Source organism: Mastigoproctus giganteus, chromosome 2 (genome assembly GCF_048544385.1).
Source record: "Mastigoproctus giganteus isolate SK-2022 chromosome 2, ASM4854438v1, whole genome shotgun sequence".
Taxonomy (NCBI): Eukaryota; Metazoa; Arthropoda; class Arachnida; order Uropygi; family Thelyphonidae; genus Mastigoproctus; species Mastigoproctus giganteus.
The window spans coordinates 193,359,265-193,381,562 of NC_143576.1; the positions used below are offsets into that span (position 1 = coordinate 193,359,265).

The 22,298-nt window shown below is 38.3% G+C and overlaps 1 protein-coding gene across 1 annotated transcript in view; it reads right to left on the bottom strand.

The window, feature by feature from the left end:
- The window catches only part of mor (SWI/SNF- related protein mor), a 385,701-nt gene that overhangs the window by 133,515 nt on the left and 229,888 nt on the right, over positions 1-22,298 (bottom strand). The window contains exons 18-19 of the mRNA XM_090390116.1: positions 9,095-9,241; positions 8,769-8,976 (exon numbers count right to left, since the gene is read on the bottom strand). Coding sequence (XP_090246242.1) covers positions 8,769-8,976; positions 9,095-9,241 — 355 coding nt within the window. The remainder of the gene's footprint in view (positions 1-8,768; positions 8,977-9,094; positions 9,242-22,298) is intronic.

The following is a 22,298-nucleotide window of genomic DNA, read 5'->3' on the forward strand; positions in this document are numbered from 1 at the left end:
GGCTAGGAAATTTGTCGCGGGTAAAGAAAAGTGACAAGATGACAAATGAAAGTACCCTATTAGCCACTACCTTTCACTTCCACTGAACAGCAAAAGGGGTAGACTGCATATAGTTGATCCCGAGAGCAAAGGTAAGTTGGGAAAGTGGCCAGAGAAGTGGCAACTGAAGTTTAACATTGACAAATGCAAAATACTGTATATGGGTAGCAATAACTGAAGAGAAATGTACCAACTGTGTGGTACTACACACAGGGACTTGAAAAAGACCTGGGGGTAATTGTGCAGTCAATATGAAGTTCACTGAGCAGTGCAGACGGGCAACCAGGGCAGGTCATGGAGTCTTGTCAATGATGTATAGGAATTTTGCTAGCAGGGACAGGGAGGTGATTATCCCGTTACACAAGGCAATGGTCAGGCCACACCTGGGGTACTGTATACAGGTCTGGAGGCCTCATTTTAAGAAGGATGTAGAGCTGTTGGAACGAGTACAGAGAAGGGCAACAAGATTAGTGAATGGAACAAAGGGTTGCTCTTATGAAGAAAGACTCACGTTTTGCAAATTACAGTGTCTGGAGACTAGGCACCTGAGAGGTGATCTGATTGAGATGTATAAAGCCTTGAATGGTTTGAGCATGCTCAATGCTGATGGAATTCTTCCTCTTGCTCAGAATAATCACCTGAGAGGGTAAATTAATTTAAATTGAAGAAAGACGGGTGTGCGAAATAGATGTGCGAAAGTTTGTCTTTAGCCAGCGGGTGGTTGATTGCTGGAACAAACTTCCATCTGTAGTTGTAGAAGTTGATAGCTTAAATAGATTCAAGGCAGAACTTGACAAACATTTGGAGCGAGTGGATGGGTGAAATAAGGGGGATTTTTTTGGCTGATGCTATATAAGCTTGCTTTCTTGCATCATGCGCCTTTGCTAATGCCTCTCCAGAAGTTCTAGGCCTTATTTTAGATGCAGTCTCCAGACCCAAATACAATTCAAAATGTGTACAGAGGGATAACAATGTCCTTCTCCCTGGCAAAGATCCTATATATCATTGACAAAATACCATGCTACTTCCTGAACACTTGTTTCCACTGCATGGAATTTCATATCAGGCTAAATCATAACACCTAAATCATTTTCATCATAAACCACTTTTAGCTCCTCTCACCCCCTAGCTTATATGTGACTCCAGGATTTTTGTTCTCCAATAACCTTACTTTTAGAAGCATTAAACTTTATTTGCCATTTTTCATACCATATAAAGCATCCTGGAGGCTTGAATCAGAAACCTATGATTGTCTGTCCCACGCTTGTTTATTTTGTCAATTAAACAATTAACCTCACCAATCATTAATTTTGGCATTTCACAGTAATGACCAGTGGTATGAATACATTTGTGGCTTTAAGGATAAATCCTTTGGTTTGTCAATCACCCTACTCACCTTCAAATCATCAGCGAACTTTGACAATTTTCCTTGGATACCCTGTTTGAAGAGGCATTCGCAGTTCTTGGTAAATATCAATACCATTTATGAAAATGAGAAATAGTAGGGGACCCAACACTGTTTATAACACTGACCCACTCTGAACAAGCCAAAGCCACATAGGAAATATTCAAAATACCATTCTTGTCAAGATGATCCTGAATTACACCTTTCACCACAGTGTCCACGATCTTCCCTATCACAGAACACAGAAGTCATACATGTTGGTCTACAGTTATCTAACTTCTATTTAGCACCATCTTTGTGGATTGAGGATACAATAGCAGTGTTGGAGTCTAATGATGCTCTCATTAAGGGTGCTGGGATCACGGAGGTGAACAGTCAATTCATTTTCTGCTGATAAAAACGATAAGTAGTTTTATTTTTACAATATTCTTCATTAATTAACACACTACATTGTGTTCTACAAAGATATCAAATAGGAATAGTAGCATTCGTTAGCTTATTTTTTAAATTTAACTGGTGATTGTTGTAATTTATGACTCGCCACGGTGTTGGCGGCAATATTGTTGAACTTGCCACACTGTAGTATAGATTGATAGGAAATAGCGTAGCGTATATCTCAAACCGATAGTGTAAGGTATAAAGTAAAACTAGATAACACAATATGTAGCATTGTATTAGGAATCTGTCAGCTTAGTACACTATCATCAATTAATCAATAAAATTTATTAATCTTATTAAATTTAATTTTAATTAAATTGCATTTAAATGGAAATCATGACCCAGAATAAAGGTGCAAAGCAAAGATCACAGAGTAGCAGGAGTGCTGTGGCTCGGGGTAGAAACGAAGGGGTGATTCTTTCCAACACATCACAATCTCAGAAAGTGAGTGAAATAAATAAATAAATCTTCATTGTGAAGTAAAGTTACAGCACAATATCCCATCATGGTATCAAGCACCAGGGGTTCACATACAGCAGTTAGAGAAAAGCAGAATAAGTACAGTGTAGAAATACAAAAGGCTACAAAATACAGATTACAAATGCAAAAAGAAATACAAATACAGCATAAAAACACAGAGCTGAACACAAATACAGAAAAACAAATACAACTTAGCAGTGATTCAGGGTTCAAGGGCTTTGATAAAGTTGTGTCTGTCCTGCTTATTGCTTATTATGCAGTCAACGTCAGCATCCACACAGTTCAGGGTGGCAAGAATCTGCTTGGGGAGAAATCTCTCAGTGAGTACAAGCCTGTTATGGTGAGCCACAAGTGCTGGTACCGACCTTAGGCTTATCTGCGTGATCCTCCAAGAGCAAGCGTTCCAAATATTTGGAGATGATATCTGGCCTGTGATGAGTTTGGCTGTGAAGACCAGCCTCTTTTCCACAATCAGGAACTTCATCCTCGGGATGTCGAGTGCGTGTGCCATCATGGTGGTTGTGGTAGCAGGAGGTAGATGCTGAAATGTTTTTGGACATTTCTGGAAAAGGACATGATCTAGCCAAGGAGGATATCTTTGTGTGTGCTAGGTACCTAGAGTACCAAGAAATTAGGCACCAACTCAGCATTCTGATGGGCATCTATGTGAGTTCGAGGTGTAAGACAGATGCACTCTAAGAAAATAATATGAGGGTCCATCAAGCTCTCCGGTGCCCAACTCAATACTAGAGCACACTCCTGTGCAGGCAATACAGAGGCAATCTCGAAGGCAGAATGCACTGGTCCCACAGGAACTAGTTATTGTTGGGGACTCGATTGTCAGGGAGACGAATACATTATGCAAAAAGGATAGATGGAACAGGACCAGGGTACATCTGCCAGGGACAAAATCTGATGACGTTGTAGGGCATGCAAATATCTTTTCAGGGCACAAAAGGTGATGTTGTACATGTTGGCACAAATGACGATAAGAGTAAGAGATCTGCAGATTTACTCAACAAGTAAAGGGCAATGTTGAAAAAAAGTTGCAAGCTAGGATTGAATTTGAAAGTGTCTGCAATTCTGCCCAGACACGATAGGAGGGAGTATATGATGGGAGCCTTTTCGATCAATTTGGCCCTGGAGAGAATGTGCAAGGCTCGTGGGGTAGAATTTTTTTCAGCCTGGTCTGTGCTTGTTAACCAGAGAGAGACTGCTTCTACAGGGATGGGGTATACTTAAATAGAAAAGGTGCAAGACTATTTGCTGATGTTGAGGCAGTGTTAGGTGGGTTAGAAAATTGCTAGCTTGGGGGGGGGGGGGTTTACACAGACTAAAAGATTAACAGTAGCCGCAGGCAGAGGCAAAAGTGATTCTTGCACTGCTTCTATTATAATGAGCAGCAGCCTGGAAAGTGAAGTGCTGGGGATTTCCAGGACTGCTGGGAGTTGTAGTGAAACAAGTAAATACATGGGCTGTTAAGGTAACTAAGAGTAGGAACAGGTGCATGTATACTTGCATGTAGAAGTATGATTATTAAATTTGATGAGTTTGAAATGCTGATCAAGACATCAAAGGCAGATATTGTTGGGATATCAGAGACGTGGTGTCACACAGATATAAGCAGTGCAGAATTGGAATTTGGGGAGTACAGAAAGGATAGACAGGACAGGAAGGGAGGAGGGGTTATGCTGTTAGTTAAGAAACACAAAATCAAAGGAAGTGCATCCAATTGACATTGTTTGACAATGCAATGTTGAGTCACTGTGGTGTGACATAAGCACTGGGAAAGGGAAAATGAGAGTAGGTGTGTGTACACGCCTAACGAATCTCATGAGTACAATGAGCAATTGTGCACAGAAACAGAGTGGGCCAGTAAATCAGAATGTCTTATAATGGGGGATTATAACTTTCCAGATATTGACTGGAACTTGTGGATTGGTCACTAGCACACCAGCAAGACTTTTTGGGGATTTATTGGATGACTGTTTTCTACAGCAACTTGTTCGAGAGGCAACCAGAGGGAGTAATAATCTTGATCTGATTATCAGATATGATTATTCATGCATTCAGAATTTGCTGATAAAGGAATCACTGGGTGACAGTGATCACAATGTACTGATGTGGGAATTACTTAAAGATATAACTACCATCAAGGGTAAAGGGAAGGGCTTTTGCTTTCGTACAGGTAACTACAGGAATATCAGACAGTTTTAAATTCTATACAGTGGGATCAACTGATGATGTTACCAATGGTGAATTCTAAATGGGAAGCCTTCAGGGACTTAATCTTAGAGGCTACTAGGCTTTTCATACCAACTAAGAGATACTGTTCAGGGTTTAGGCCTAAATGTATGTCAGATGAATTAATGAGGCTCATGGCAGAGAAGAAAAATGAACGAGATGCATAGAAATTATCAGGCGACACAGAAACCTATGGCAGATATAAGCTACTCTATAATCAAGTCACAAAGGAGGTTAGGCAAGCGAAAGCAGATTATGAGAAATCTTTGGCAAAGGTTGTAAAGAAAAACAGCAAAACAATTCTTTACTTATATAAACTCTAAAAGAAAAGGGATGAAGCAGATTAGTCTACTTAACATAGATGGCTTGACTATAGATATCAGCTCATGTAGCTGATAAACTGAATGAGTATTTTGCATCTACATTCACACACTAGAAGTTATTCAAGGAGGGGAATGACAGAACCTTATCAAACTAACTCTCCTTTCAAAAGTCCATGTTCTCTACAAGCTTGCTGAAATGTTTCACACATTTGTCCATTGACTGTTCGTAAATGCTCAAAACTTGTAACTCCTGTAAGAAGTAAGGGTAGATAGTAGTACTCACCATCTTGAACACTTACAACAGGCATATGTCCAATAACACCATCTACACCTCTTTGCCTACATTTCTATTTGCCCAATTTTTTTCTCAAATTCATAGTACTTTGGTATCTCTGCGTAACTGAGTTGAATTGCTTGTACATCGGTTCTCTTTAATTCAAATCATGCCTCAAGCATGGTCATTGTAGACATTTCCAGCTGCAAGGCCTCCTCTTCTCTGCCCTCTTGGAAGATCATTTGCTGTTGATCAGGTAGGTACACTGCCAATCTTATAATGGAGTGCGACTTCTACGATAACGGAAACTCGTTCAAACGCCACATTGCTTCAGGTGCACTAACGTACTGTCAATCTAAGAAAGTTTGAATCTCATCAAAGACCAAACTACCATCGGTACCTTCCCTCTGTAATTGTAAAGACACCACATCATGAAACATATTTATAGAGGTACTTTACACTCTTCGTGGAGGCACACACTTCCACATTAATGTGTGCACTGAATTTCTTCAACAACCATGGATTATAAGGTACAATCCAACTATTGTCCATGTCATACTTTCCTACTTTAACAGCAGGTCCTTCTCTTTTCTCTTCTCTTATATATAGGATAGCCATTAACATTCTCTTCTGTTGTATCACTGAACTCTTTCGGAAATCCCTTACTGCATACACCTTTCATGCACGGAGATTGTACATTGAGTGCCCCGCAGGGACCATGTGGCATGCACTTTGTGATGATTTCAAACAACCTTTGATTTGTTCTTAACCATGGTAGCTCTGCACTCAGGACTCTGTCAATGTCATCCTTTGTGCGTATTTTAGAATATGTAGACAGAGTGAGGAGTATGTGTGCATGTGGTAGTCCACGTTTCTGGAACTCTATCACGTAGATGAAGGCTATCACAGTACCAAAAAAGATTCCACTTGAGAATGTTGTCAAGCAGTTCTGCAAATTTTATTTTGAACACTCACACAGTTATGGCTGGTCTGTGTTCAGGTCGTTGCTTTCCTTCCATTGCATTCACAATCTCAGGCCAGGCAGGATTTTGTTTGTTGTTTCTGTAAATTGTAATGTAAGTTGGTTGCAAGTAAATGTAATGAATAGATCAGGTCTCCCAAACTTTCATACAATTGCCATAGCATCTTGATAGTTTTGTTGCATGTACTTTGGGCTGCCTTGGAAAGTCGAAGGCAGAATTATCATCTTCCCTGCTCTCAAGTTTTGGTTCTGAACTCTTGCTTCTACTGCATCCAATAGTCCATGGTACATTTCCACTCATAGATCTTTCTGATTATGGCGTAAATAGTTTAATCTAGATCCTTCAGTCTTCACACAGGCATCTACAATGTATTGCTGAAATAATTTCCCACTGCTATGAATTAGGCTAAAACCAGGTCTCAACCCAAGTCTATATATAAGCAAAGAATTGTAACTGTGTTACTCTAATACATTTTGCAGTTCTTCTCTCTTCTATGTGTTGTAGTTCCTCGTGCCAACCACCCTCTCTGCATGGGAATAGCAAAAGATACATCATAGTGTCTCCATTCTTGTTTCGTGATGATATAATTTCATTATATCATTGGTAACATTCATTATTGGATTGACTGGGCTATTTGATGCATTTGTTTATATGACTCAGCAAATGGGTTAACTTGTCACAGCATCTTGTCCAATTATTGCATTACACCCTTGGTTTGACTGTTTTTCAAGCAGTTTTGTTGTTGCTTCAGCAGAATCGAAAATATAAAGTTGTCCATATCCTGGCTTATTTGTCGCATTTGATATAGCAGTGAGACCAAATGGTAAATCTGGCCATGTATTCTAAAACAGTATGGACCATTTCCAGACAGTGATTTAATTTAACTTCTATTTGATTAGTCCCATGGCATTTTGTCCATCTTTTCATTTCCAATCTTGCTTTGTCTTTCTTCAATGTTTTCTGTGTGTCTTCATAGTTATAGAGTCTCGTTTCGGTCTCTTAATCTATTAGATCTCTTCTCTAATGTTTCATTAGCATTTCTTCTATATTTTCTCAAAGTTCTTATACACTGTTCAGCCATTTTTACACTTCTTAAAACTTAAATTGATTATGTTTTTTTGTCTTTCTTTTTTAATTTTTTAAAATTATTTTTTGTTTTAATTTTTTTTGATAAACCTACTTTTTTACAATATCAATATTTTTTTTCTCGATTTTTTTGTAATGATTTTTTTTTTTGGTGAATATATAGAGTATTAATTTTGTAAGCAATAAAAAAAAATTATCACCTTCATGGTCATCACCATCCCCATTGTCGTCTTCCATATAAAAAAAAAATTGAGCAGCATACCTTAGCGTTTTATATACAGTGGATTCCAGTTATTTGGGCCACCAGTTAATCGGGGCAGCCATTTATTTGGGACAAATTTTAAAAAAACAGAACCTAATCGAAAAAATAACCAGGGCTTTCTACGCTTAATTGGAAAAACATGCCATTTAATCACGGCAGGAGACAGCAGCACTCGCGATTACCCTACAATTGTCTCCGACCATACCATGTGGTCCAGCCAGATTTCTGGCAGTCACAATCATAAAACAATAAAAACAATTAGTTTCTGGTTTATTGGGCTTTTCTGTTAGTGCAATCTATTACAGACGGATAGTAAACTTGATCTTATTGAATTTGCGATAATACCGAGAACCGGAATTCTGTGGGTTTTTACGTTATTATGGTGAAATGTGTTTTCCCTTCCATGAAATCTTCAATCATATAAAAAACAAATAAATTTTCAGAATTTTCTCTTCATTCCTATTTTTTAAGCTTGTTACAACTTGTGTGTATCATGTTAGTTGCAACTTTTGCATGCCATGTTCTTATTGACTGCTTATCTTTTTTACTGTTTTAAATTTTAGTCCCCCCCCCAAATGTCAGTGAACAGAAATATCAACTAATTAGTATGTACACATTACAGTACATATTAATTAAGCTATGCACATAAGCATAAATTTATTTTTATTTTGCAAACTTGTGGAAAATATTCTTCTGATTTTCATATAATTTAATTTTTTTGATTGGTAAATTAATAAAGTGTAAATCTGTGCTTTATATCTTTACTTTTATAGCCTGTGGATAATATTCCTCCTATTTTCGCTTATTATAATTGCTGTTTAATAGTATTAAAATTCAATTCACAAACGTGATCACAATGACCGGCACTTACTACATATCATATAGTGAACGGTACTTTACTATGGTGAGTCCATCATAACGTGATTTGATCATACAGAGAATCAATCGTAAAGCGGGAGTCCACTGTATTTTTAACTATTTACATGAAACTTCGCATAATTGGGGCAGCCACTTAATCGGGCCAAAATGCACTATCCCGATGTGGCCCAAACACCATATATAGATTTCTTAAAGTTGTTTTTCCATTAGAAAAAAAAAAAAAAGAATTAATGATATATATTTTTAAAAATATAATGTAATACTAAAGTTCTAAAATATAAAAAATATAAAGTTAGAATATTCAATATATATAATATATATATATATATATATATATATATATATATATATATACCCAATGCTCCTCCTCCTGCTCCTGGATCATCGAGATATGGGTCCTCAATTGGAAGTCTTAAGAAATGAAGGATACATTCATCTTGTGTACGACTACCAACATGTTCACAGACTTTATTCCAGTCATCCTTATACATTTCCAAAGCTTCAAGCAAAAGCAGAGTTTCTTGTTCTGTCCACTCCCTGGATACTGTTGCTGCTGCTTTGTTCTATGAGAAATAATTTATGAAATACTTTAAAAACACATAGAAATAATTTTAAAGAAACTGTAATAAAGACATATTTAAAACTGAATAAGTAACATACTAGTATAAAATGTCCACTCACTTTCAAATATGCATTCTTTTTGGAATATTGATCAAGTCTCAGTCCAAAGTTATCATTTAGATTTGGTTTGGTTCCTGTTTCCTCAGTCTTGTTTTCAGCAACCTCCTTTGTTTTATCCAAAGTTAACATTTGTTGAGCAGCAGATGGCTTAAAAATAAAGGATATATATATATATATATATATACACATAAACATTGGTGGGCTGTTCACATATCTGTGTAGATTGGATATAACTGCTAATGAGAAATGGGCAATAGACAAATTAGTTATCATTCAGAATATACCTTATACTTCTTTTGGGGAGGGAGGGAGATTTGTATAAGCAGTAAGGATAACTATGGGACAATGCATTGAGATTAGTTACTTACCATGAAATTCATCTTTAATGTGTGTAATGTGTTTGTGCTAAGATTACTTGTTACAGATATTTTTCAAACATTTATTCTCATAAGCAGGTCATTTAGTAAAAAACATATTTTTATTGTTATTGCTAAATTTGTAGTTGACTAAGCAATTAGCTCCAATTTTAGACTGCTCGAGCAAAACAGTAAGTAATGAGGTGAAATGCTCACAATTTAAAACAAGCTGTAAATAAAACTAATAGAATCAACTTTCAACATGCCAAATAAAGAGACCTATTTCAATATTATTTTAGGATGGCATATCAAAATAAAGACACCTCCTAGCACACCCTCAGATGTATTGTAAATTTGATATGGACAAGACTGTAAATACAAGATCCCAAAATGGGTGCCACTTATTATCTGAATGTCAGCCACCTTATTTGAGGATAGCAAATTAAAATAAGCACCCTCCCACCATATATTAGTATTAGCCAAATAGCGCAAGAAAGCCACAGCCTTTTGATGCACTGGCAAAAAAAAAAAAAAAAGGGGGGGGAGTAGAAAAACAAGCAACAACAAATTATGCAATTCTCTCCTAATAAAGGTACCGTATTTCCTCATTTATAAGATGCACCCTTTTTCGAAAAATTTGGGGTTTAAAAACTGGGTGCGTGTTATACAGTGGTTGTAGATTTTTTTTTTACTTGCATTTCCCGCTTTTTCGCACTTGTTGTCTTTGAGCTCATTGTTTCGCACTTGTTATCGGTATATTAGGTTACATTTTGCCACATTCTGCCCAGAAATGGCTCAGAAAAGATTTTCGTACAGTGCTGAATTCAAGTTAAAAGTCATCCAGTTTGAAAAAGTGAATGGAAATCATGCTGCTGAACATAAGTTTGGTCCTCCTCCAACTGAGAAAACAATCCAAGACTGGCTATGGGAAGAAGAAACCCTACTGAAAACGCCACGGCAGAAGGCCATGAGAGGCAAGTCAGCAAAATGGCCTGATTTAGAGAGGGAATTAAAGATATGGATCATCAGCATCAACATCAGTTTGAGTTGGGACAGACTGCAAATATGGACGAAGTCCCCCTTCAATTTGATGTCCCAAGTAACAGAACTGTTGGTAAGAAGGGGGTGAAAACTGTAACTGTGAAGACAAGTGGACATGAAAAGAGCCATTATACAGTTGTTCTAGCTTGTTATGCCGACAGAACCAAGCTGCCTCCTATGCTGATTTTCAAACGCAAAACAATGCCAAAAGAAGACATTCCTCGAGGAGTGGTTGTCCACGTTCATGACATGGGTTGGATGGATAAGGATGGGATGAAGATCTGGTTTGAGAAAGTTTGGAGCAGGAGACCAGGTGGGCTCTTACGCAAACCTGCCTTATTGGTGCTTGATCAGTTCAGGGCATACATAACAAAAAACACAAAGAAGATTGCTGCAGAGAAAAAAACAAAACTTGCCGTCATACCTGGAGGCTTGACATCCCAGCTCCAATCACTTGATGTCAGCATTAACAAACCCTTCAAAGCTGCCACGAGAGACGAATGGAACCAATGGATGAAGTCTTCTGGGGACAATTTGACACCAGCAGGAAGAGTGAAGAAACCAATTATAGGAGAAGTTTGTAACTGGGTGAAAAGATCCTGGGATAATATCAAGATTGAGATCGTTGTCAAGTCATTTAAGAAGTGTGGCATTTCAAATGCCATAGATGGAACTGAGGACGAGGCAATATATGAAGACAGTGATTCATCATCAGACACAGATGAGGACAAGCTAATGGACGGGAGTTTTGACAGTGTTCAGGAGTTGTATGAATTTTATGATGAATAAAACTTGAGTTCAATAACTTTATGTAATACATTTTTTTTCAAATTTCGAGCCCCAAAATTAAGGTGTGTCTTATACACGAGAAAATACGGTAATTAATTATCCGGCAGACCTCGAATTTCTTCACTGTCAGCCTCAACTACCTGCAGAGGCAATGTAGTTGAGGCTGACATTGAGGTTGTTCCAGTAATCAATGACTCACTGGCTAAAATAACATAAAATTATACCCTTCATACATGCAGCAATTTGGCTTGGATATGACTATAATCAAGAGTTTTAAAAAGGCAGTGTTTATAATTTGATTGATACCATTTTGTGAGATGGCAGACTGAAATAAAGAATACTTCTCAAAATACCTAAGCAATATCTCTCCTCACATGGACTGACACTTATAATCAAGTGGTCGTGGTCATGGTCTTGTTCTCAGATGGACTGAAATAAAAACATACCTGTTGCAGTATTTTCCCACCATAATATGCACTGTATATGTATGGAATAAATTGGATTACAAACTAAAAACCTATTAGGGCCACACTATGATCATATAATTTCATTTTTAGAAAGTATGCTGAAAACAAAGCTTTGAAATAAAAATGTAAATCATTGCCCTATAATATGTTTAACACTCAGTTATCACTGAATTGTGCCCACCCCACCGTAATGTAGTATGCCACATAACTCACAGTATAAAAAAGCTGAACAGCTTCATACTAGGGCAGTAGTAAATTGCATCTGGTCATGCAAGTCAAAGTGATAAAGCAGCAGTTATGGGATGTAGTGAATATATCGGAGTTTCAAAAGGGCATGATTGTGGGAGCCCATGTATCAGTGGCCCCCATATCGGAAACGGCACATCTCATTGGTTGCTGGTGACCCACTGTGGTTAAGGTTTACAAAGAATGGTGTCAAATCACCTCCCAATGACAGAACTGTAAAGGGTTGTGTTGTTGTTGTTGTTGTTATTTAGCTTAACGACACAAGGGCTACTGAGGCCAAATTGTGTCTGCTCATAGTTTATTTAGTCGAAATATAACACTGTTGATGTTAAATTAAATACTCCTATATAGGCCAATACATTTTAAAAATATTACAAGTTCATTTATGTTTGCTTAATTTCCCAGGATATGAGTTAAATCATGTGAGAGGTTCAACGTAGAGACGGACTGGAAAGTGTTTGACCGTATGGTTGAATATAGGGGACAATCAAAGAGGAAATGCCTAACAGTAAGTTGACTGTCACAGGATGAACACTGGGGTGGATCTTCTCCCAGTAGCAGGAACAGATGAGTATGATGAGTGTGTCCAATTCTGAGTCTTGCCAGTACTACTTCCTCTCGTCTGTTTTGTCGAAAGCCTGAGAGCCACAGCTTTGGTTCTTGCTTTATCTGGTAAAGTTTATTGTTGGTGTTTCTTTTCCAGATCTGTGACCAATTGTCGTAACTTGCTTTGCGAATAACAGGCTTATAATCAGTGTAAGGAACCTGAGGATGTTCTGGAACAGCTGGTTGAGGATTTTTAGCTGCAAGATCCGCACTTTCGTTTCCCGGAATACCAGAATGGCCAGGGATCCAGCAAAAACTGATTGATTGATTAGACACACTGCAGGAAAATAGCTGAGAATGAATGTGTTTCAAGGTAGGATGAGAAGATGAAAAATTCTTCCTTATGGCAGAAACAGCACTGAGCGAGTCAGTGTAAATTATGACAGGTGAGATGGAAAGTTCAATAATTTTACTGAGTGCTAATTTGATGGCATATAATTCGGCTGTGAAGACGCTGCAGACTAATGGTAGTGAGGCAGTAACCGTTAGAGAAGGAAAAACTGCAGCTGCACCAACCGCAGTAGCTGTTTTGGATCCGTCAGTATAGACTTTACAGGCATGGGAGTTCAGAGTAGTGTGAGCTAAGTGCAACTGCCTGATATTAAAGGAAGGTACAGTATTCTTTCCCCACTCCAAAAAATGTGTATCGTGGGAGGAAGAAACGTATGTCCAAGGTGGCACAGGTGCAGTTGTGTCCTGAAAAATATCGCTTAAATTGATATTCCAACTCTGAGAAAGCTCTTTAATCCTGAGTGAAGCAGGTCTGTTTTCACTTGGCTTGCTGTCATATAACAAATCCCACCGAGTATTATAAAGATACTCCCAACTGGGGTGAGATGGAAGACTCTGGATCTTAGCAGCATAGTGGAGCAGTAATGATTTCCTACGAAGATGTAATGGAGGATCATGTGCTTCGATATAGAGACTCTGGATTGGAGAAGTCCTAAAAGCGCCCAACGCAGTCCTGAGAGCACTGTGCTGGACAATATTTAGACGTTGTAAAGTAGTGCTCCTGGCAGAGTCATACACCGGACAACAATAATCTAGCCGTGACCGGATTAAAGTTCTATAAAGATGCAATAGTGTATACCGATCAGCGCCCCATGACATAGCCGAGACTGATCGCAGTATATTCAGATGCTTTAGACATGTATTTCTTAAATGAGAGATGTGAGCTTGAAAATTCAGCTTGCTATCTAATATCACTCCAAGGAATTTAACGGTACTTACAAGCGGGATTGGAGTATTGTTTATTTGTAATTCCGGATCGGGATGGAGAGCTCGTTTCTTGCAAAAGTGGGTGAGAGTACATTTCTTTTCTGATAGTCTGTAGCCATTCCGTGAAGTCCACGATTGTATTTTGGTAATAGCAAGTTGGAGCTGCCGTTCGATGGTGTTCATACTTTGAGATTGACAAGAAATTGTAAGGTCATCTGCGTACATGTAAGTTTCAACAGTTTTTGGGATGTCTCGTGTTATGCTACTAACTCGGATTGAAAATAGTGTTGGACTAAGTATCGATCCCTGCGGGACTCCTTCTTCCTGAATGTGGGATGCAGAGAGTACATTTTTATATCGGACCTGAAAAGAGCGCAATTGCAGAAAATTTTGAATTATTTTCGGCAAATGGCCTCTAAACCCCAAGTGGTAAAGGTCCATAATAATCCCATGACGCCATGTAGTGTCAAATGCATTTTCAAGATCTAGGTTGACCATGACTAGATGTTGTTTCATGACAAAGGCATTTCGGATATGAGATTCGGCTTTGATAAGCACGTCCAGAGTTGATCTATTCTTCCGAAAGCCATACTGATGATCTGGAAGGAGATTTTGTGACTCCAGGATGTAAGTAAGCCTAGTGTGAACCATTCTTTCGAAAATTTTACCCAGGCAGCTCGTAAGAGATATTGGCCTATAGTTTTCAACACAGGAATGATCTTTTCCTGGTTTTGGTAAAGCAATAATGAAAGAATGACGCCAGGAAGAAGGATAGGCATTTTCGGAGAATATCCGATTATAAAAGATTAACATGGTACTCAAATCTTCTTGAATTAAATGCTTCAGCATAACATAATGAACTCCATCTGGGCCTGCAGCACTGCTTGAAGATCTGTTTAACGATTCTTGAAGTTCTATGAATGTAAAGGGTTGGTTGTACGGGAAAGAGCGGTGCGTGAAAAAGTTGATTTTATATCGTTCTGCACTAGCTTTGATGTTCTGAAATGTGGACCCATAGGAGGCAGAAGCAGAGATTGTAGCAAATGATTCAGCAAGTGCATTAGCAACTTCTTCAGCTGTAGATAGGTCTTTTCCTTTCCAATGAAGTATTGGAGAGGGCATACGAGCGAATTTCCCATTTAGTGCCTGTATTTTTTTCCAAATGAGGCGTGTGTCGGTGTCTTTTGTGATTGTTGAGGCAAAAGCGATCCACGAGTCTCGTTTCGCTTTCCGTCTAATCTGCCTTGCTTTTGCTTTAAACCTTTTATAAGCAATGAGGTTATTAGTGGTGGGATTCTTACGGAAATTATTCCAAGCTCGGTTTTTTTCCTGTTTGGCAGTGAAGCAATCTGCATTCCACCAGTGATTTCGGTGATTGTGATATGTCTTGGATTTTGGAATGTAGGTATTTGCTGCAGTCAGAATCTGATTGGTGATGTAAGTATTTACATCATCAATAGGTTCTTTTTTAACGTAAAGTCTATCTAGAAGTATTTGAGCAGAATAGCCATCCCAGTTCGCCTTTTTAAACTTCCAAGAGGATCGTTTATCAGGATTTGGTGTTACTCCTGTTTGTAAGGAGCAAATGATCGGAAAGTGATCACTGCTAAAAGGATCAGTTAATACAGACCATGTCATGCTTGGAAAGATGGAAGGTGAGCAAACTGACAAGTCAATTTGAGAAGTAGATCCTGTAGGTAAGTGGATGTATGTAGGAGATCCAGAGTTTAATAAATTTAGGTCATTATTATTTATAAATTCCTCGATCAACTTGCCTCTTCTGTCCATTGTAGCTGATCCCCACAATGGATGGTGTCCATTAAAGTCACCGAAAAGACAAATTGGAGTTGGAAGTTGTGCGATGAGGTTGTCAAGTTCTGATTGGGCCAGTGATAGAGATGGTGGAATGTAAATCGAAACAATGGTAACTGAAATACCAACTGCAATCCGAGCTGCCACAGCTTCTAGGCTGGTTCTTAATTGGATCGGTCTGGACGGTATGTTAGTATTTACAAGAATGGCTACTCCTCCACGGGCAGGAGACTCTGGGCTTCTGTCTCGTCTGTATATCATAAAATTTGAGAATTTCGGCGAAACTTGGGGTGACAAGAATGTTTCCTGTAGGCATATACCTATGGGATTAAACTGAGAGATTAAATCCCTTATGTCATCAGAATGGCTGCTTAGTCCTCTACAATTCCACTGTATGATGTTAGGCATTATTTTGGTTTGGCTGAAGATGATTCATCTGACTGTTTTTTATGTGCAGGGCATTTTTTTCGGTCTTTTTTTGGGAATAATGGACGTCCAGTATCCATAGTGTCATTGGCATGGAGTTCTAGGATAGGGTCTTCATCATTTTGGTGTACATCCACTTCCATAGTGTTGGTTGTTGGATCAGTTTCCTTAGATTCTTTATTAGGTTTCAATCTTTCTGCATCATTTGAGACTGTCACAGTAGCAGTTGGGATACTAATTGGGGTGTTGGTGGCATGGCTGGTTTTAGTTTTAGAATTTTCTTTTCCAGTGGTTGATAAGGTTGTTTTAACCCAATTAGCTAGCGAGACGTTGGGCGGTATTGAGACATCTGTTTGAATTGCAGTTGTTTGAAAACTGCGAGTTCGAGAGGCATATGATGGACTTGGCATGGTCAACATTATTTGTCTGCGTGCCTCAGGATATGTGACTTTATGTTCTACTTTGTATTTTTGGATTGTCCTACCTGTTTTCCACATCTCACATGATTTAGAAAAGGCGGGGTGATTGCCTTTGCAGTTGGGGCAAATGGGAATTGCGGCTGGACAATCTGCCTGTGTATGATCTTTTGCTCCACAAATAGGACAGATGGCGTCACCTCTGCATGCCTGCTGTGAATGTCCATATTTTTGGCATTTGAAACAGCGAAGAGGATTTGGGATGTATGGACGAATTCGACAATTTAAATATCCAGCTTTTACTGAGGATGGCAAATCAGGAGTACTAAAAGTTAAAATGATGGAACGAGTTGGAATGAGATTTCCATCTTTTTTGGTCATAATTCTTTTAGCAGCGATTACCTTTTGATGGCTAAGTTCTTGGACTAATTCCTCCTCAGACACTGTAATTAAGTCCCATTCTGTGATGACTCCTTTAGATGAATTTAAGGTATTGTGAGGAGTAACAGACACTGGTAATCCACCAAATGTAGTTGTTTTTAATAGCCACTCAGAATGTTTGGATGTGGCTGTTTCAACCAGGAGATCTCCTGATTGTAGTCGCTTCACCATTTTTGGTGACCCTGCAATAGATTCTAGATGTCTTTGAATCATAAATGGTGATAACTTGCCCACGGGCTGCGTGGACAGAGAGTGTATCACAAGAAAATTAGGGATGTCTGGACGCTGTGCTTCAGTTCGAAGCCTTTTTGGTTGATTGTCATTATCATGACAGGATTCTTGTCTTGAGCTTGGAAGCTCTAAGGGTGGAAAATTGTTTGAATCCATGATAGCTCCTTTTCGCCCTGGGGGTTTATCTTTACCACCCAGGTTTCCGGCCCCGCCACGGGGAGGCAGGAGCAGTGCCACGAGGTGACCAAGCGGCTGAGTTAATAAGTTAGTACTAAGAGAAAAAAACAGAAAGGTGGCTTCCCTTTCTGGGCTTCTGCCTACTTCTTGTAGTGCGAGAGAGCTACTATGCTATAGAAATAAAGAAAACGGTTTTTCAAACTAAAATAGAAACTGTTCGCTCAAATGTTCTCTGTAGAAAAACGCTTTAGAAAACGCACTAGAATCGCTTGGCCACGGAACGCTTGGCACCCGGGGCCGTAAAGGGTTGTGCAAAGTGGATGTTCATGATGAGCAAGGGGTGCGGCGTGTTGTATGGGCTCAATGACAGGTTACTGTGTGACAGCTGACATCGCAATACAATATGGGGAAAGCAAAAACAATATCCTAAATGATAATGCACCACACACAGACATGGAGTTTCACAGCATATGACCCAAGAGACAAACTCTCCTCAGTGCTGATCATCATCAATGGTGAATGCTGTAGCGTCAACAATGTGCTGGTTGGAGGACTGGAAATGAGTGCGCTGGTTGGATGAGTCCAAATACCCGATTCAACACATCCATAGACCCATCGTGCATGGTGTCCACTATCCAGGCAGGTGGCAGTAGTTGCTTAATACAGGACATGTTTTACTGGCAATAACTAAGACCCCTGGTGCATATGAACCAAGGTTTCACTGGTGAGGTTTACCTCTTGGGAGACCATGTGCACCCTACCATGTTTCAATAATTTCCTGGACAGAAATGGGATCTTCCAGGATGATAATGTGCGGTGTCATTGGGCCCACACTGTGCATGAGTGGTTCAAGGAACACAGGGAAGATATCACCTATCTTGATTGGCCTCCGCATTCACCTGGCCTCAATTCAGTTGAACACCTGTGGGATGTTTTGGAATGGGAAGTGAGGCATATGGACACACAACCATCATTTATTCCAACATTGTAGAAAGCTTTGCAGGAGGAAGCATGGCTGCAGATCCCTATAGACATCTTCAGACATCTAGTGGAGTCAATGCCTAGGGGAATAGCAGCTGTTATCCATTACATATCACATTACTTCTAATTTTTATAATACCATACATACTAAGGTGAAACAAAAAATATTATAATCATCTCAAAATTCATATGTAAAAACATTATTCTAATTAATCTTTAAAGAACAAATAGAAAATGAGGCAATAAAAGAAAAAAGCAAATTTTTATTCATCTTCAAAACCAGGAAATCCATCACTGCTGTCATCCTCATGATGACTGTCACACTCATCGTTGTGGTCACTGCTGCTGTCTGGTAGTGAGCCGTCATTCTCATCAAACGAAATATCATCATCTGTGTCATTCAAGACATTAATGATGACACTTCTGAAATGAATTCACAGCTGTCTTGGTCTTTACTGCATTCCAAGGATTTTTTATCCATTGGCACACTTGAGAAATTGTTGGTCTTTTCATGAAAAAGCTTTATTAGTAGAAACATTCGGTGGTCGTAGCTAGTCAGTAAGTAAATCTGGAATTACAGCAAGTTGTTTTTAACTTTTCTACCCTCCTCTTTTTGGCGCTGTTTTATGTGCACAAAACTGGTCCCATAACAACAGGACTGGTTTCTTGAGAAGACCACAAGGATAGCATGCATATGCCTTTCTTCAGCCATAGTTTGACTCTATCTTCATCCATCCACTCCTTAGGATGAGAACATGGACAAAAAAAATCTGGCAGAATTTCTCTTGATTAGAAGAAGTAGAAGTTCTGTTTCATCAGCACAACAAGCCTAATAGCACTATAACGTGCTGTTTTGGCTTGTCTTCACAGATGTTTTCAAAGTTACCGATTTTGTACTTTGAACATCCACACTTCTATTTGAGGATACATCAAATGTTAAAGGTACTCCATCCATACTACCAATTTGGCCAAGCTCATAGTTTGTGTGCCTCCTTGCATTAATTATAAACCTATGAAATTCCAGAATTTGGTTTCCATTGTTCCGGTATTTTCTGGGTTACACTTGTTCATGTCCTCATAGCTAAGTTGTTTTGCTTTCACAACTCTATAACACCAACTTGTTGTGCCACCAATGTCATCAAGTTCCTTTGACTTTTGCATCAAAAATAACTGTTTTTGTTGACAGAGATATAACACAGCTCCTCTGTTCCATTACCCAGCTATTCAGTTATTTCTCAAGTCTAACCCATTTTGTTGTTGGTTGACGAAGTTATGCTTGTTTTTGATTGCCATAATGAATTCGTCCTTTGGTTTCTGGCACTCCTGGATCATCTTCTCTGTTGGTGGAGGCCCAACACATCTTTCTGTAGCTCTGTTTCTATGTTCCTTTACATACTGATAACTTCTAAACAAACCTTTTCTTTGTTGATGCCACAGTAATAACGTACTGGTAAACTGAAATTTATGGTTAAAAGTTAAATAAGTGTGTGCATGTGAAGTGGCATAATTACCATGAAAAGATTCATTATAGCAATACCATAAAAATATTCATTATGGTACCTTAACAGATCCAGCAACCCCCCCTCAACCCCAATGGACATTTTTAACATATTAGTAAGAGTTTCATAAAATTACTGATACACTGTTAAAAATGCTGAAGTCATCAGCAAGACAAGACATAACAACATGCTTCTTTATGACAGCTGTTACCATCAACTTATAAGATGCACGGTGATTTTTTGTGACAGATTTCTAGGAAAAAATGCATCTTATATGGCAGGAAATACAGTAAGTCTCAGAGAGGTGAGTGTAAAATAAATTAAGGTGGAAGATATAGTTTGGATTTTAGGAAGTTTCCTTTTAGCCAAAAGTTGTTAATTACTGAAGGATCATCCCATGTCAAGTGGCCTAGGGGTCTCTGCTCGACCATCTTCAATTCTGTTGAAACTTAGTGTGGATGTTTAAACAGGTTTCAAATGAAGCTCTGCAAAATTTCAGTTCAAATTATAGTATGCTCGAGGCATCAGCACCTTTTTTGTGGAGGTCACTTGTGTTATGCAGAATAAATCACAAAAAAATTTCAAAGTTTTAAGTGTTACTGTTGCACAATGGTGAGAGATAGTGCTCTGAAACTTGGTATACCTAGTTAACTTTTGGCAGAGAATGCAAAACCTTTGGTGTCCAGGCTCAAAAACCTTCACATTTTTTACAATGCAGTCTAAAACTGGCACCAAAAATTTGTCACAACAAATTTAAGCAAGAATTTTGAAAGTCATAACTTTGAAATAAAAACCTTTGGTACCTTCTTCTTTGGACATTCCACTTACCAACTGCATGAATTCAGCCTAACTAAATATCAGTTCTTATATTTGTTTTCTGACTGAGATATTTTCCTTCAAAGATTGACTCAAAATTTGAAATCATATTTTATTATCCTAAGGGGCAAATATCTTAATGTGGGACACCTTCAATCCTCTCGTTTTTGCCACCAATGGAAAGAACAGATAAAAGATGATCCTTCAGCTACAAGGATCATGGTTTATCTGTTTTGTATCTCTGCACTTAAGACCTTAAAATTAAGCCTAAACATATTATTTTGTGAGATCTTTTTGTTGCAGAACACTTCCTTAATCCTGCCTAATGTTTAGAATAATCTAGAAATAGATTATATTCTAGAATTCTGGAATATTCTAGAATACCCAGTAATTATAGAATATTCTTGAATTCCAAAAAAAAAAAAAACTGATGGACATTCTAGAACTCTGGAATATTCTAGAATCATACAAAAAAAGTATAAATAGCTGATATTTGAACCATGCTGTTATTATGTGTTTTATCTTCATGATGAACAGTTTGTTTATTTTATTCCTCTATTTTTTATTGTTTGACTGTAATAAAGTTAAGTTTTCATTGATTGCAGAAACATTCGCTTATTAGTCAGCATGAAAGCCATGAAATCAGAAGATTTTGTTGGAGATAAGTTGGACTCATGCACCATCAGTCACATGGATAATTCTAAATGTCATGTGCTTTCCTATACACACAAAAGTGGGTTAAAATTATTTAAAGAATTTGAATTTGAAGAACAGCTGGCAGGTCGATGTTGTGGATTAAAACTGGGTAAAGAAGATACAATTTGTCTAAATCATGAAGCTTTGCTTTTGACAAAATTTGAATTTTTGCAGCGTTCATGTTGTAATCCTTTCCAGAAGAAAACTCATATAGTGAAAAAAAGTTTGCAACCAATTGATTTGTCAATGGCAGACTACCTGAAAGACCTAACAAAGGTAGACATAAAACCAGGCCAGAAGCTGTGCCCATCATGCCAAAAAGTCTAACAGCCGATAAGCAGGAACAGGAACATCAACTTCATCTGGATCAGACGATGATGACGAAATGCATGTGACTGAAAGCTTGAACACAAGTTTGATGGCTATTGGTATTTCTCCTCTGAAATTTCAGCAAATAGCTAAGAGAGACTCACAAGGTTATGCCAAAAGGAAGGCAAGTCAAGTACAAGATGTAATTGCCAATAAAATTGCATCTATTGGTGGCTTGGATCCAAATGACATCATGGAGCCAAGTGCAAGTCATCAGTGTGGAAATTGCTTAGATTACAATGAGCTGCTGAAATAACTGAAAGAAAAGTTTATGGTATAAAGTCATTCAGAAATACTTCAAATATTAACACTAGCTCCAGTTAGTTGGTCCATAAAGAAAACAACGGAAGAGTTTAGTGTCTCAGAAAGAATGGTCAAGAAAGCTAAAAAACTTAAAAAGCAGAAAAAGGAATCATGGCCATACTTGGAAAAAACCAAGTAAAAAGGCTTTCTGAGCAAGTAAAGCAAAAGGTAATGGAATTTTTTGAAGATGATGAATTTAGTCAGATATGCCCTGGAAAGAAAGATTACATTTCCATTAGAAATGCAGATGGAATAAAAATGCAAATGTAAAAGCGACTACTACTCAGCAACTTGAAGGAAATGTTTATAACTTA